This window comes from Aquila chrysaetos, chromosome 11, assembly GCF_900496995.4.
Source record: "Aquila chrysaetos chrysaetos chromosome 11, bAquChr1.4, whole genome shotgun sequence".
NCBI lineage: Eukaryota > Metazoa > Chordata > Aves > Accipitriformes > Accipitridae > Aquila > Aquila chrysaetos.
Window position 1 is genome coordinate 4,392,820 of NC_044014.1, and position 16,284 is coordinate 4,409,103.

General features: G+C 51.5%; 1 protein-coding gene across 1 annotated transcript in view; it reads left to right on the plus strand.

Moving 5' to 3' along the window:
• The first annotated feature begins 660 nt into the window (after positions 1-660).
• FAM53B (family with sequence similarity 53 member B) overlaps positions 661-16,284 on the plus strand; it is a 34,652-nt gene continuing 19,028 nt past the window's right edge. Inside the window, 4 exon segments of the mRNA XM_030031315.2 lie at positions 661-1,425; positions 4,431-4,482; positions 12,763-12,956; positions 12,958-13,488. Of these exon segments, the coding sequence (XP_029887175.1) occupies positions 1,357-1,425; positions 4,431-4,482; positions 12,763-12,956; positions 12,958-13,488 (846 nt within the window). The 5' untranslated portion in view covers positions 661-1,356.

Here is a 16,284-nt window from a genome sequence, read left to right on the forward strand (position 1 = left end):
AATAAATCTTTGGAAAAGGTATTGATTACCAATCCTGGCTTTGCACTCTGGATGAACTTTGTCCTCAGAAAAGAATAGAAGGTGATTTTTCTTTACCAGCCAGCTGGCATTCAAATGAGCTACTCATAACACTATCGCAAACTCTAATCCAAGTAAACACGGAAAAGATGATTTACGAGTTGGGAAGAGAAGCCGTATCAGCTCATAATGAGGTTTAATACTTAGCGGCATATTCTCAAACATTGTCCTTAAATATCGCAATTGAGTTTTGACTGCATGTTAAAAGATCAGTGTTTTATGCTCTTTGGATCATGCAAATGGTGGTTTTCGTTGTTTGCGTTAACTGCAAGGCAACAAAATAGCAAAACAGGATTAGAGGAGTCATTTGGGGAAAACACTGATTTCTATGACCAGATTTGAATTGCAATCTGTCTGCTTTTACACGGGAGTAAGTTTATCGGAGACGATGCCAGGAGGTGAGGCAGAGCTCATGGTCAGGTCTGCGCAGTGCTGTGTGAGCCTGGCTTGCAGTTCATTTTTTAATATACGGTCCTCATTGTTCAGCCTTTAGCTTTTGCTACCTAAAACTACCTAAGAAATAGGTAAGGATCCAGAGGCATGGTGTGGCCCTTAGGATTTCACGGCAGGGAGCTCTCTCCTTCCTTGCAGGCAACTCTTTGCCTTGTTTTTTTCCCCAAAGGGCTCTTCGTGGGTTGGGAATCGGGGAGTAACTGGGGTGGGATAGGGGCATCCAGGGGATTTCACAGCCTTAATGATGCTGGAGCGGCTTTTTCTGCTGGACATCTGCTCCCAGTTGGTCTGGGGGCAAGGGCTTCTGCGAGATCAACCCTGGGGCTTTAACAAGCCCTCCTTTCAAAGCCTCGGTATCTTTGATATAGGGGATGTGAGTTCCCTTTTTCAAAGGGACAATTCAGAGGAAACTTTGTTTGTTTGGTTTTTTATTTGCCTGAAATACTTCTGTCCCTCTGTATCGCCTTGTGTACCTTACGTGCTTCCAACAGCGCCTGTCCCTTGAAACACCTCTGCGCTGATGGGGTACAGAGGAACACCAACAATATTTAAGAGTCTAAAATAAATACTCCCCTGGAATAACCGCTGTTGGGGTGTTTTTCGGGCAGCGCTCTCCCCTTGCCCAGCACACCCACCCTCCATCCCACCGTCCCACCAGGCAAGTCCCTTAAAGCTGTTCCTCTCTCTCTGTGCGCACAGGGAGTTTTCCCGCGGGGCCGAACATTTCCCAGGGGAACATGGACTGAAAAAAGAGCTTCACCAGACCACGGCTGCCGGCACCCTTCGCCTGGACCCTGATGGACTCCGAGGCAGGACTGCATTACCATGGTGATGATCTTAACCAAAACTCGGGAAAACAAAGGTGCTGACTCCGTAACATGCAGGACTGAGCTGGTAAGCTTTGTGAAATCTTTGTTCAAGACTCTTTTGCTGCCAAGAGCTTTGCCATAGCTTTATAATAAGGGGGTTTTGCGCTGCAGGGCCGGATCTTTAGATGGTTTATAGCACCGATTTCTACTGAGCTGCATTAATATCCAAGGAACAGGTGATCAGTAAATGATTGGAGTGCTGTGGCTTTTGCATATGTGAATTTCAGTAAGCGTGCAATGGAATAAACAGTAGAAAAAAATAAAATCAATGCCGTGAATAACACGGGTGAGAAGTTGCTTCACCAACAGCGAACAGATGCTCATCATTAATAGGAGGATGAGCAAGTGGGGAGCAGGATTAAGTGGGAGATGGCAAAGGGCAGTGCTGTGATACTTAACAGTCTCGCTGACAGCCTGGAGAGCTGCAAATCCAACCACGCCGAATAAGCAGGGAACAAAAAAAAAACCCAAAACCCAAATCAGGGGCAGCAAACAGATTAAATGATGCTGCAAGGGCTGAGCGAGGCTGTGGGGCTGAGCGTACCTATGGTAAAGGCAAATGAGGGGCAACGGGTTGTCTGGGCGCAGTGTCGGAGCAAGCGAGGGTGGGGAGCAGGGGCAGGAGGAGGAGGTGGGGGATGATGGAGAGCCGCCTGAGAAAGCCCAGAGCAAAGCTGGTCGTGGACGTTTGCTCCCCTGTCCTCCAGGAGAGATGGTCGTAGTCCGAGAAGAAATTAGACCGAAAGGCTATTCCTCGCAGGGTGCGCTGAGAGCCTCAGATAAGGGCGTGCAGGAACACAGCAGGAAGCATCTGGCAGGATTAACCATAAATGGGCTTTTTGAGCATAAAAGAAATATAAATGCCTAAGTTTGTTGAGGATGATGAACCGTCCGGCCGGGCTTCCCGGGCAGATAGTGCAGCATGCCGGGGCGAAGGCAGGCTGCCCTGGCAGTGCACGGTGGAGGAGAAGGCAAGCAAGCCAGAGGCAGCATTAAATCCTGCCTTAAAAGGCTGAAATTTGGGAAGGAAGGATATTGATATATTAGAAGAATATCCTTGCTTTAGTGTTGGCTCCTGCCGGGAAGGCAGCATCTCCTGCGGCTGCTGCTGGGGACGGCAAGGGGGGAGCCTGAGCATCCGACGCCGGCTGTGCCCCAGGAGGTGTGCGGGGCAGGTGGAGGGGAACTTGCCGCAGAGGAGCAGATGAGAAGTAGTTTCTTCTTCTCCTACTACGGGAAGGGACGGGCACTTGGGCTGTCCGATGGCAGGCAGCGGAGGTGCAGAGCTGTAACGCGAAACTTTGCCCTCGTGTGTTTGCCGAGTGCCTCCCGCAGCTCTGGGGCTGGGTCAGATAGTGCACTGAGAGTTCTGGTTACACAAGTTGAATTGCCGGGTTGTCCCGGCTGTTAAATTGGGGCAGATATTCACAAGAAGACTGATCCATCAAAGGAAGCAAGAGGTTTTTTGTTGACTTCATGGGAAAGGCCAGAAAGAAAAACCTAAAGGAAATAAGTGTCTGAGCAGCGGGACAGCATCACCTACCAACACCCCGCGGGCTCGTTCGGTTCAGTTCCCAATTTGGTGTTAAGGCAAAACTCTTACAAAATGGTAATTATACTCAGTATGGGACGTATGTCACCTAAAGGTGTTCCTCCCCTCCCGTGCTTGCGGGCAGTAGCTGGGCTCTGGGGCTGGCACACAGATGGGTGCTGGCACGACCGCTGCCTTCTCTGGGGCTTGTCCCACTTCCAGCCCTGCTCCACTTTGGCCACTCTTTGGAGACAGCTGCCTGTCCTCGCTGTCTCCTGATTAATTCTACCTGCCACTTCATAAGGTGGGGCTTGACAGATAGAAATAGCCTGACTTCACCTGGAGAAGTGACACATGCTCCAAAGAAGGTGACCGACCCTTATTTACCTTTTCCACATCTGCATCCCATCGTTGTTTTCTGCCTCCACACCCCTCTGTGTTCAATATTGACGATATTCTGTGTATGAGGTGGGATCCTTTTGTTGGGTTGCTCTGTACAGGCAGGTGCCAGCATTTGCTACATTATTATTATTGTTATGTGAGCAGGCAATGTGTAAAAGATGGATCAGGAGAGAAGATGTGAATGTGGTGGCCTAACGCCAGATGAAACGCAGCTATGACAGCAGAGATGAATGGGGAGGTCATGCTGGTGCTTCCTCAGATGACATAAAGCCTCGGTCAGATGGGATGGTGTTGCCAGGAAAGACACTTCAGAAGCAGAATATGGATATTTTGGGGGATAATAAAAGAACAATTAGTATGAAAGTGTGTTTTTTCAGACATAGCTGAAATGGCATGTAGCTGCAGATGACATATTGATTTATTGTATATAAAACTGTCCATGCCCATTTTTAGAAGTCTGATGATGTCTCTTACACTGTCAAGAGGAAAATTCTTGGAAAAAAAGAGTGTAAAAAGCAACGGGGATTATTTTGTACCCATATAGTGGTGTTTTTCCCTACTTTTAGTGCAAATCAGCACAATCCGAACGCAGTCTCCCCAGAAGTGCTGGGGTGAGGGTGCCTTGCCTTAGTAACACACTGTGTGTTTAAAAATACCCCAACAGATAGTCACTTTGTACCTAGACGGGAGGCCGTAGCGGGCTTGGATGGGGTTCAGATACCACTGCTGCTGTTTCTTGCCCAGTCCAGAATTCCTGTTGAATTGCTGCTCCCGGTTTAGTTTCTCCGGTGGTTTGGGTCCGGGGGCTGGGGACCTCGCTGCAGCTATTCCCGTGGGTAAGGACTAGCTGCAGGTCCCATGATCTGCAAGCTCGAGCCTCGACCCCAACTCTCCACAGCGTTTAATTAAGTTTGATTCCGTTGAGGGAAGGTGGCTGGGTCTGTCCCCCAGTCCCTGCCAAAACGGGACCATCACGGGCATCCGAGGCTCTCCTCCCCGCTGGGTGCCGCGTGGCTTTGCCGAGGCTGGAGGCAGGGTGGTTTCTGGTGCCCCGTTCAAGTCTGCGAGAAGTGAATAGTTTTTCTGGTTGTTTGCAGCACACTCCAAAGATGAGTCAAGGACCTACCCTCTTCTCTTGTGGCGTGATGGGTAAGTAACAGAAACTTCTGTCCGTATTTACTCCCGCTTCCTTATAGTGATGGGTGGGAAGACGTCCTGGCTAGCTGGATCTCTCCAAAAAATGCTCCCCTGCAGACCCCAGGGTGGGCATCCACCCATCTGCCCCACACAGCGGGGATGGAGGGTCACCCTCCCCACCACCCACTAGTGATGGCCATCACGCCCACGCCACCCTCCGTCCTAGAGGCGTTTGTCCTGCCCTGTTGCCATTGCTGGGTGAATTGCTCATCTCCTTTCCCCCCCAGCTTTGATATATCTGCTTATTTTTAGAGTAACTCGTACAGTTGAGATTATAAGCATTTTGGGTCTGAGATTGTGTTTGCGTATCCAGCCCATGACCGTGGCTCTTGACTGGTTTGCACGATGCAAGTAATAAATATCAGTGTTATCATTAAAATGTTCTACCGCTGGGCACAAAGTGTTTGGACAGGCCTCAGACAATAAGGAAAATGTCTTATTTTTGCCTTTGACAATAGCCACGGTACAGGATATTTAATACCTTTTATGTCAGAGATTGCTATCAATTTTTATGCTGAACAGCCACCAAAATTGATAGGGGATTGGTGCCTTGGCCAATGATCCTGAAAAATTGATAGTGCTGGAAGATGTGCTGTTATATTGTGCTCTTTGGGTTTTGTAGGGGGGAGCCAGTCACTAGGCGAAGTCTCAAAACCCAATTAAAATTGTAGGTCAAGTTTGAGCCAAGCTACTTGCTATGAAAGCCAATACTTTACAGACAAAGAGGCTGCCCCTTTTCTTCATGGACACAACTCTCATTAGCGTTAATGGGAGCCGAGCACATGCATTGACAGGAGATATTTCCCAAGCTCTCTGATAACTCCAGTCATTGGGGAGGGCGAGGGAAGATGGAAAGCATTTGAATTTTTTCAGATGAAAGTCACAAGCTTCAAAGTCAAGAAGGGGTAGAGACAGCCCGTTCCCTTTCTCCTGCCTGTCAAACATGAGTGAGGAACAAAGAAACCCAATCAGATGGTTTTGTCTTGCGCTGTGGCACTGGCAGGCTCTTCAACAGATATGAAGAGTCTACGCCTAATTGAAAAGCAGCTTATCTTTAAGAGCTTTTACAAAGCCTTCTGCATCTTTGTAGCACTGCGCTGGTCTTACTTGGCTGCCAAATTATCCTGTTTCCAAGGGAACCAAATATTACCTCCTTGACCACAGCTTGCCATGTAATGGTCTTCGGCACGCCCAGTCGAGAGGAGCCAGTCTTTCCAGCACGCAAGGGCATCAGTTGGCTTGGGTTTAATTTTAGCCATCTTTCCCAAATGTTCTTCTTGATGTCTCCAAATGTGGGCCACCGTCACAGACCAATCCAGTGTTAAAATTGGCTTGATGTTTTGAATAAGTCCCATGGTTATAATGGCACCAAATGTGAAACTGGGGGAATATTTCAGGTCAAAGGGCCAAGTCCCTATCAGTGGAAAGCGCTGAGATAAATAAACACAGTGAAGTTTGGACTGGCAGCGCAGCCAACGGGAGGCAAAGACTCATAGTCCCATGTAGGATGCTGGGGGGATGGAGGGAAGTTGGCTGAATTTTCTGGAGTTTCAGCCAGAAGAGGCTGAGGGTCTTAGCACAGGGTCTTCCCGGTTGCCTTTGGGGGCAAGGGCAGCTTTGGGCAGGAAGGCAGCTCGTGGCTGGTCCCAGTGGCCGTGGGCCAGCGGGGCAGAGGGAAGCCCAGCCTCAGTCAGGCTGCCAGGGAGAGCATCATCCAAACCCTGGAGTTTCCCACAAGCATCGGCTCAGGAGCGTTTATCTCCAGGAAGGAGATTGAAGAAGTTGGGTCAAAGCTCCAAGGGGTGCGTAATGCACCATGACCAAGAAACGCAGCCGGCCCAAGATGGCAAGGCTGTGTTCCTGCTTACCCGTGGCATAACGTGGGGAAAAAAGAGTAAACTGAAGCCCACACACCTTAGATGTAGATACCTCGTAAGGTACTAAACACCAGAAGAATCCGAAAATGGATTATGGATTGTAATATAACTCAATATGTGAGTAAACATTAAAGACTTGCTATGTTGGATGATGCAATGTTAGATCCGCTTCTCAAGGTGATCTAAATAATCTTTTGATTTTTAGATTTATAAAAAGTACTCCTGCCAGTGTGATGATAATATTACTAAAAAGATTGGGTTTTATCTTTATATAGCCCTTTGCTGGGAGGAAGATTAAAGGTGAAATGCCTAGAACTATAAATTCAACAATTGCTTTTTTCCCTTCTCCTTGACGGGTCCTTGAAAGACCTGGGAGTATAAGAATTGTCCTGTTGTTGGATAGGTGTTTTTTCTCCTTTTTTCCCTTTCCTTCCTGTGGAGTGTCCATCACACGTCCCCAGTGAAAATACCAGTGACTGTGCTAGAGAAAGAAGGTGGCATAATAGAAAGTTGGGGCATTACTTTTGACTTCCTATACTGAAATCTTTCTGACTTTGGGTGGATGGCAGAGGAAAATTTCCAATATTTTAACAAGGCGTTGGCAGCATCGCCGAACCTTTCCCTAGCAGGTGTATAAGCAGCACTCAACGTCTAAATCGGTAGCGCCGGAGGCTGCCCTGGTCCAGCTTTCTAAGAGAAACTCAGCGGGCGCATGCCAACAGCCATGGCCTCGTGTTTTCCGTGTAAGCAAGAACTTATCTTTGAGGCAAGCCGCAGGCAGGGTTTTATTGAGGCTGTGACACGGCGCTTGTGAGTGCAGTCGCCCCGGCTGCAGGATCAGAGTTCTGGCGCGGTGGGTGTTGCATGCACAGCCCTGCTCGTAAAAAGGGAGGAGGAGGATGGGTTTGAGCCCATCAGGGACGGATCCTGCATGCATCCTCTGTGAAACGCTCTTTTAAAAGTAACCGTCGTTTGCTTTTCCCCTTGGAAAGCACCCCCAGAATTTGTCCCCGTAGAGGGCTGCGGCAGAGCGGGGTGATGGACGAAGCGCGCGGTCAGCTCATCTGTCCTTCGGCACGCTCCTCCGCCGGCGCGGTGTGGCAACGCCACCGGTCCGAGAGGCGAGCGTGCCGGGGGGGTTGCAGCCTTGGGTCTCGTCGTTGCACATGAAGCGGCTTTTCACCCGGCGTGGGCGACGGGGGAAAGCCAAGAAGCCAGAAGAAAGGCCGGCCCGTGGGGGGTGATGCCCCTCGATCGCATCCCGAGAGCACCCGTAGGGCTCGCACGCCTCCTCTTTCTGAACCGGGATTTCCTGGGATTTCGGGGTTTTTTTTTTTTGGAAAGGCTGTCAGCGTAGAGCAGCACCTTGGTGCGTGTTCAAGGACGGTCAACCCGCAAAGAGAAAAAAGCCACGCAGGGAAAGCCGGCGAGGCGTAGCTGGAGCGGGGAGACCTCGCCAGAGGATCGCGTTGAAGAGCAGGGCACGTTTTGCCGTCGAGGTGGGGAATTTCCCTGCCCTGTGCAGGCTGTTGGCACGAGGAGCCCGCAGCCCACTGGTGTGTTTATTCTCCAGCGATAGGTTTGGGGGCCGTTGTTTTCATTTCCCATTGAAGCACAGCTCCGCGCATCGTATTTTAATCTTATTTCTGCAACAGGAAGGCTCTGCGGTACTGCCATCAACTAATTACAAGCATTAAATTTGTTCCACATTTAGAAATCATCTCTCGAACATAAACAGGGGACAGTGGAAAATGCAGGCTGCCTTTTCCCCTGTGCACGGGGACCAGGGGACCGAAATTCGACTTGAACAACATGTGAAAAAAGGGAATTGGATGTGCACCTGTGTGAAGAGAAATGTTTGGGTTACGATCCAAACAGAATTTATCTGCCAAAAAGGAGAAGAAAAATTGATTGAAACCCGTAATTGCTTTACAAGTTGCCGTAATAAATTATGTATTAATGTAAATTATTTCATGGGAAAAGAACGTAGAGGAAACTTGAGCAGAAGGATCATGCATTATGTATAAAAAAGAACTGTAAAAATATTATAGCAGCACATTTGTGCTGCTGTAGTTAAAGTTGTGTCAGCGTTTTGGTTTTACACCCTTCTCTATGGTTATGAATGTGGTCATTAAAATTTACTCGGTGTCACCAGAGGAGCACGGCAGTCGTTTAAAAAGCCCGTGGCCATCCCGAAGCTGCCAGGTGCCTGGCTTGTCCGTGCGCTGCTCCTGCAAAACCTGGAGCTCAGCAATTGGAAACCCGGCTGTGATGCTCTGAGGATGGATCCCATTCTCCATGGGGCTGTGCAAAGCTCTCGGGGATGTTCGGAGGACAACACCCATCTCCTCGATTTTGGGACGTGACTTCAGCCCACGAGTGCTTCGTGCCCTGGACCACGGGGCTGGTTTGACGCAGTGAAGGTCGCACAGGAGAACAGACGGATGTTGTTAAGGGTTCGTGGTCGCTCTTAAAAGTGAATGTCTTGGTTTTGCCCAGAAGGAAATCTAGGAATAGGTAGCGGTGCCGATAGTGTTTGCGCGTGCTATCGACCATCCCGGGGGCAGGTTGGGCCATGCTTGCGTGCGGGTGGCTTCTGGCTTGTCTCTGAAAATAGGAGAGGGAGGAATATAAACCAGGTGAGGACGGCCCGGCAGCCAGAGCCCGGGATGTGCCAGGGCTTGCTGGGGCTTGTTGCCGCTTGCCCAGCCCGACGAGTCCTGCCGGCGCGCGGTGGCGAGGCGCTCGCCTTGCGCGGAAAGCAGACGCTGCGGCTTGCAGTGACGGCCGCTCTTCGCCCGCACCCCAAATGCCGTGGCTGTTGGACACCCGACGTCTCCCTCCCGGAGCATCCCTGGCAGGGCTGCTCTCCCCAATCCCGGGGTCAACGGCTCTGCCACCAAACTCTTCCCGAGGCCGGGCAGGGCGGTGGGAAGACGTCCAGGTTCGGGGGGTGACGTGGGAGCCAGGGCTCAGGTCGCTCTTTCCAGGGCTGGATCGGAGCTAAGTATGGCAGCCTTGCTTCGGAAAGCAGAAATAGTTTGGGTTTGGGTCCCCCCGAGGCTGGGCAGCCTGGGAGCTTGCAGCTGTAACCTGAATTTCTTGCTGCTTTGTGCGTGGTTTGCAGGAGGGCTCAAGCTCTTCTGCCATGGCCAGAGAGGGCAGGACGAGAAATTCAGTCCTCCCCAGGCTGCCGCTGACAACCCTCTGTGTCTTCGGAGCTGGAAAGCTATTTCACAACCAAAGAGATGCCAGAAAATTCACTTTGTGTTGCCTCACCCTGGAAATACAGATTTGCAAATCAAAACGTCTCGAAAGAACTTTGCTGGACGTGCTCATTAAGTGACTTGAAGTGTTTATTTTTGCAGTGTTAAGTTAAAATCCAAAAGTAAGATGCTATTTCATCCAAGGACAGTAACAGCCAAGAAGGACCTGTTTAACCAGGGGAAGAGCCCCTCGTGCCACGCTTACATCATGCTCTGGTTGTAAACGTTCTCCTATCGTTTTTCCAATAGGCAAAGGAGAGTTTTCCAGCGAAGCAGCTCACTTGTGAACCGAGAGGTTCTCATGGTGGGTTTTATCCTGGAACAAATTACTGCCTCCGGGTAAACCAGGCTGAGGTTTGTAATTTAAGAAAATTAATACATGCTTAACTGCAGCAGTATTAATGGCTCCACTGCAATTATCGTTATCAGCGTGCTCAGGATGTGAATCTTAGCCTTAAAAAATTGAACAGAAAACCAGCCGCTTTTCCTCGATAAGGCTTTCCTGAGTTCTTTAATTACACCCTCAGCCCTTAGACTACCCCATTTTCAATTTGTTTTGGGGCGAACAGTTTTCTGTTTGCACTGAAAAATCATTTTCTGGGTTATCCGGTAGTTTGGGACCGGTCGGCGGTGCTTGGAGGTTTGGGGAGGGCAGGCTGTGCCAGGGTCTCCTCCCTGCCCTGCCGAAAAACCAGCTCTCACGGTGCAAGGGGAAGAGCAAATAACCCCAAGCTGGTGCTGGGGATAACGGTGCAATTACCGTTTTCTTTGCAAGGTTTGGAAGATTTATAGCTGTTTGTGCCGAAGCAGGGGTGAAAGAGGAAGGTGTCCCGTATCCTCCTCACCAAGGCCTTTTGTACAGCGTGACGTCTCCGGCCAGAGGATCGTGGCAGCTTGCCATGAAAAATCAGCTTCTATTTCTGTTTCTTTTGTCTGCTGACCTGACCCAAGAAATCTCTCTGCTGGCAGCATAATACAGGGGGAAAATAATAAAGATCTAAACATAGATGTAGTTGTTTAGCGCAGATTTCTCACTTTTCATTGCGTTTATTAAAGTGAGGACGGCAACAGTTAAAATGCCGTGCAGTTATCGAGGGCAGAGCCAGGCTCTTTGTGGCTGGAGATGTTATGGTGGCAGCTGGATGCAGGGAGAAATGGGAAAACTGGCCAGGAGTGGTGTCAGGGGCCCCAAATCTGACCTGAAACCGAGCCTTGGTCGGAACAAGCGTTCTGCACTGTTCCCTCTTCCCTATCAGGCTGGTACCTGCAGCTGCGGGCTGGATACGGCTTTTAATTCATCCTTCAGCTGCCTGAGTGGAAAAACCCCAAACCCCCTAAAAAATATTGCACGATTTAGATACGATCACACGAAACTTGGCAGCGACGGTTAGCTAGCACGGTTTGCCTCCGTTTGCAGCAGCCGACGACAAAAACAGTCACCAGAGAAGGTCTGTTGGGTGATTACTTTTTTCCATTGCAGCAGCCGATGGGGTTGTCCTACCATGGTTTTCCTGTTGAGCGTCAACGGCAGAGCGCCCTGCGCAGCCCGTGCCGGGGAGCCAGACCTTGACGATACTTTGCTTTCTTCTTCGATTGTCAGCGGGACCGTGTGTGGGAATGAGATCATCACCCTTAATCCTCTCTTTCGACACGGTCATCAGTGGGATTTCTGAACACAGCTGTAGCCGGGTTTGCAGTCTGCCTACGCGGAGCTGCCCGTAGCCATATACGTTTCAGCCCACAGACTTTGGAGGTGCGGGTTTCTCGGAGCTTTACGCAGGCACCGCAAAACCCATCTGATAAAAGGACTATCTTTATGCCGATCCCAAGACCGTGCAACAGGTCACCACTGTCTTTTGCCGTGCTGTGTTGGAAGACTGTTAATGCAAGCTAAATTTGCAGGAGGAACAAATTCCTGTGTAAACAAGCTGAATGAAAGAGAGAGGGAGAAAAAAAAGTGTTTGGTTTTTTTTTTTAAAAGTGAAGCTATTAAGCGATTTGTCCTTTAAATAAATGCTTCAGCGTTATGTTTGTTACAGAAATGCAAACGATTGGCTGCGCTAGGTACAACTGGGATTTTCAAGGCAACCCCAAAGAGATGCTAAGCCCAGGTTGCTGCAGAAGAGTAGGAGGGTGTGGGTACCTGATTTCTGTAGCACCTTCCCCCTCCGTGTGGGTAACCGGGCAGGGGGGTACCTGGTCCAGAGCACCCAGGTGACCCCAGATTTGGGGGATGGAGGGGAGGCGGATGATGAGCCTCACAAGAGGGACCTTGCAAAGAACTGCCGGAGGTTTATCGTGTATCTATTATAGCATCAGCCATCTTAGAGCTTATTATATGACTTTTGTTAGACACGGTATCTTTGGGTCGGTTTGGGAGAGATGCGCAGAGCGTCAGTGGGGATAAGTTGGTTTTCTTGGAGCAAGGCTGTTTTAGCAGCGGCTGAGAGCAGGACAGCCTGATGGGTGTCGGGATGGCTTTTGCTGTCCCGTAGGCTCTGATGACCCTGGTGGGATTTCTGTGCTGCGACCGGCAGCTCGATGCCCGGGCGGCACTCCCCTTTCTGTGAGGAGCATCCCAGCTGCTGTCCCATCTCCTTTCTGGTGTTTTGTCCCCCGAGGTCCGTCTTGCCCCAGCGGTGCTACAGCTTTGTGCTTTTCACCTCCGGTTTTTGTGAACCTCTCGGGCAGTTACTGATTGTGGAAGCCGGGCCAAACAGCACACGTCTGAGACATGATTTAGCACAGGGATAAGGCAATGGCCATACTATTTTATATTGCTGAATTTCCCTTAGCTAGTGCAGTCTGGATATTCAAAGACGTGTTTTTATCTTCTTCTAGCGGTTTTGCTCCTGCTGCGATTATCACTTTGTCTCTCTCTCCATCTACACTGCAGCAACCGCTCTGCTGGCAGTTTGGAAAGCCATATTCCAAGAGTTAATTAATTTGTACTGGAAAACGTCCCATATGCTACTCTTTTTGTTTATGGACGTAGAAAGCGAATCACAGAATTAATTAACGCTAATGCCTGTGCGTGTGTGTTTTTTTGTTTGTTTTTTTTTTTTTTTTTTTTCTCCTTTCTGAACCAGAGAATGACAGATGGAGAGATCTCAGCAGGAAATGTCCACTTCAGCTCGAGCAGCCGGGCACCAGCATCTGGGACTGCTTGTCGGACAAGGGCGAGGAGGGCTCGCGCTGGCCGAGGGAGACGGCCAGCACCTGCTCCGTCACCAACCTGATCAAAGACCTCAGCCTCAGCGACCCCCATGGCAACCCCACAGCCCCCCCCCAGCAAGCGCCAGTGCCGCTCGCTCTCGTTTTCGGATGAAATGTCCAGCTGCGGGACCTCGTGGAGACCCTTGGGCTCGAAGGTTTGGACCCCGGTCGAGAAACGGCGGTGTTACAGCGGCGGGAGCGTGCAACGCTACTCCAACGGCTTCGCCACCATGCAGAGGAGCTCGAGCTTCAGCCTGCCCTCGCGATCCAACCCCCTCTCCTGCGAGCATCCCGTCCTCAGCGGCCGGCTGGGATGCCAGCCGAGGAAATCGGCCACCGGCGGGCACGGAGGAGACCGGGTAGACATGCAGAGGTCCCTCTCCTGCTCCCACGACCGCTTCTCCTCCTCGGAGTACTGCCCGCCCTCGGCAAGCAGCACGCCAGCCTCCACGCCAGAGCTGGGGCGACGGGCCGGCGGGCTCTCCCGAAGCCGCTCGCAACCCTGCGTCCTGAATGACAAAAAAGTCGGGGTCAAGCGACGGAGACCGGAGGAGGTTCAGGAGCAACGGCCCTCGCTGGATCTCGCCAAGATGACCCAGGTAAGAGGCGGCGGTGCCGTCCCTGCGAGGGGCTCAGCAGCGAGGCGATGCCGTTCTCTGCTTTGCTAAAAACCCTTTAGCATCCTCCCGAGGCGGGTCTGCGGCACGCAGAGCGACGCAGGTGTTACAGCATCCTTCTGTCCGAGCGGAAAACCCCTTCCCCTCCAAATGGATTTCTTTAATAAACTCCCGCATTTCTGTTCTGCGCTGATTTTTGCACGCCGAGTCCACCGTGTCGTTGTTTCCTCCTGGCACGCGTTTCAAGCAGGAATATGTTAAACCCCGCGTTTTTGAGTTCAGGAGAGAGGAGCCCCGGGCCTGCCGTGGCGAGGTGAAGGCAGCACCCCGAGGCACCTAGCCCTGGCTCCGTCAGGAGCCGAATTCGTACCGCTACGGGCTTTACTTGCTCTTAGCCTCTGTAATTTTCCACTCTGGAGATGTTATCGTGTTTCATTTTCAGTTGCAAACACAGAGCACAACCTCCCTCTTCAATCTGCCGCGCAAAGCCAGATAACAGATCTGAAGTGCGAATCGGGGAGGATTTTGCTCCCGGGTCCTCTCCCTGCAAGACCAAGTGACTGGATTTTAGCGAGAACCGAAGCGAGAGGCTGCAGCGAAGGACAGCGCGAGCAGCGTTTCCGTTTCGCGCTCGTAAAATTCCTTTTTCTGCCGTTTTGTGATTTGACGTTTCCCACTTACAGTTGTAAAGTCAATGCCACCGCCAGCCCTGCGTGGGGTGGAGGTGGTGGTGGGTCTGTGAAGACCCCAGGGCTCCTGCCGTGGGATCAGGGGCTTTGCCCTGGCCACCTCCCAGGGTGGGCTGTCACCTTCTGCCGGCCACAAAACTTCCCCCGGGCTTTCGGTTCGATGCAGCCGTCTGCCGTGCTTCATCCCAGAGGCAACCGTGTCGGGAGCATCCGCCCGGGTTTTTTTTGTACAGCCGCGGCCGGCAAAGCCCGCCCGGTGCGAGGCATCTCCTTGTTACAGGAACGCAAGATTTTATGGCGTTTCATGCTTGGCAGTGCAGAGGGTGTTTGAAGGAGTGCGGTGGTGTTGGAGGAAGAGATTGGCTTTTCCTCCGGAGGAGGAGCTTTGAGGATAAAAAGAGTGAGGGAATCGCATATTTGGGTGATTGCAGGGGAAAAACGCGAGGCATTGCTCTCGTCTTTTGATAAACCACACGAGCAACGTTTAATATGCTAAGCTTATTTTATTAGCTAATAAACTGGACAGGCAGTAAAAACAACTTACGTGTGTTATTATATTTTACTAGCCGCAAGTTGGAATAGCACGATTGCCCCCTCCTAATTCTCTCTGTACAAGAGCCGCTGGTTGCTTCACCTCGACGTACGGCGCAGGATGTCCCGCAAGCCCGTGCGGGAGTTTCCCAGCAAACCAAAGCCTGCAAAAGACCCAAATCGCCTCAAAACCAGTGGCGGGGAGGGCCAGGCTTCCCCTTCACCGCCTTCCACCCCTGCCTGGAGCCCGCAGGCACGAGCTGCCGCCGCGGGGAGGGGATGAAGCCGACTGTCCCCAAATCGCTGTCCCCAAATCGATGGCCGCGTCCCCCCAGCTCGCTCAGAAAGCGGCTTCACCGCTTGTTCCCAGGCATCTCCTCGCTTTAAAACCAGCACGTTAAAACTGCCTTTGCCACCGCGTGCTGACGACCGCAGCTTTTCTCGAGGTTCCATTAATAACCCACCGGTGTGGGAGGAGGTCACGGACGGGCTGTGGACCAGGCTGAAAGCCCACGGTGCAGAGCGGCTGGGGAAAGAGGGAGAAGGATGCGGCCCCGAGCGCAAGCGCCGGGGCTGGGAAATGGGCTGCTCCTCTTTCTGCGTGCCCAGCAGAAAGAAATCCTTTCTCATCCACATTCCCTCCTCCGATGGCGCTTTCTGGGGCTGTATTTGAAAACGCAGAGCGTAACCTGCACTTACGCTTTGCGGGAGGGTTTGCATACACACGCGGGGATGTGTGCAAATGTTGACGAGGAGCCGTGCGAAGGGTGATGTTGGCATATCACGGGGTTTTGTTGCATCTGGGCAATCTGGCGTGGAAACATGATAGGAGCACACGTGGCCGCGTGGGTGCACAGGTAACAAAATCCCATGCGATATCCGCTCACGCAGAGCTGCTTGTACCCGTGCCAGCGAGCACCTTGGTTCGGTTGCCCACTGGGGTGTCTGCTTGCCACGACCAGTGGTTTGGTCTTGAAAGGCTGAACGTGCCCATCGTATCCGGACAAGCTGCTCAGCACCTCCAGAGGAGGCGGAGGTGATCGTCAAGACCTTTCGGGATGAGACCAAAATGTTGAATGAGTTGCAAAGCCTCGGTATGATGCACGTGTGCTCCAGCTGCATCTGCTGGAGTGCTCACGGCTGAACAAAGGGAAGAGATCAAAGGGACGGGACTATTTTTATTCGCCTGGCTATTCTGAGAGCCTGCACGATGGTTACCATCTCCAAGCGGTGCTTGCACCGTGGTAAGAGGAGCATTTTGGAAGCTCTGGGAGGGCAGAGCAGAAGTCATCTGCTCTTCTTTGCTCGTCGCTTCGTGCTGGGCCAGCTCGCAGGGGCACCAAAGGAGAGCACGGAGGAGCGGGGAGCGATCTTCCCAAGGTAACAGCCGTGGCAGGCTCTGAGGCTTTGAACCCTCATTAAAAGAATTAATGAGTTTATCTTTGCAAATGCCAGTGAAGCCTTTTTTTTCCGTTTTTTTTCCAAAGGCTCCTTGCGGTTTTCTGCTCTTTAATGGCCAGCCTTTGCAAACGAAGGGCACGGAGGTGGTGTGGCTGGT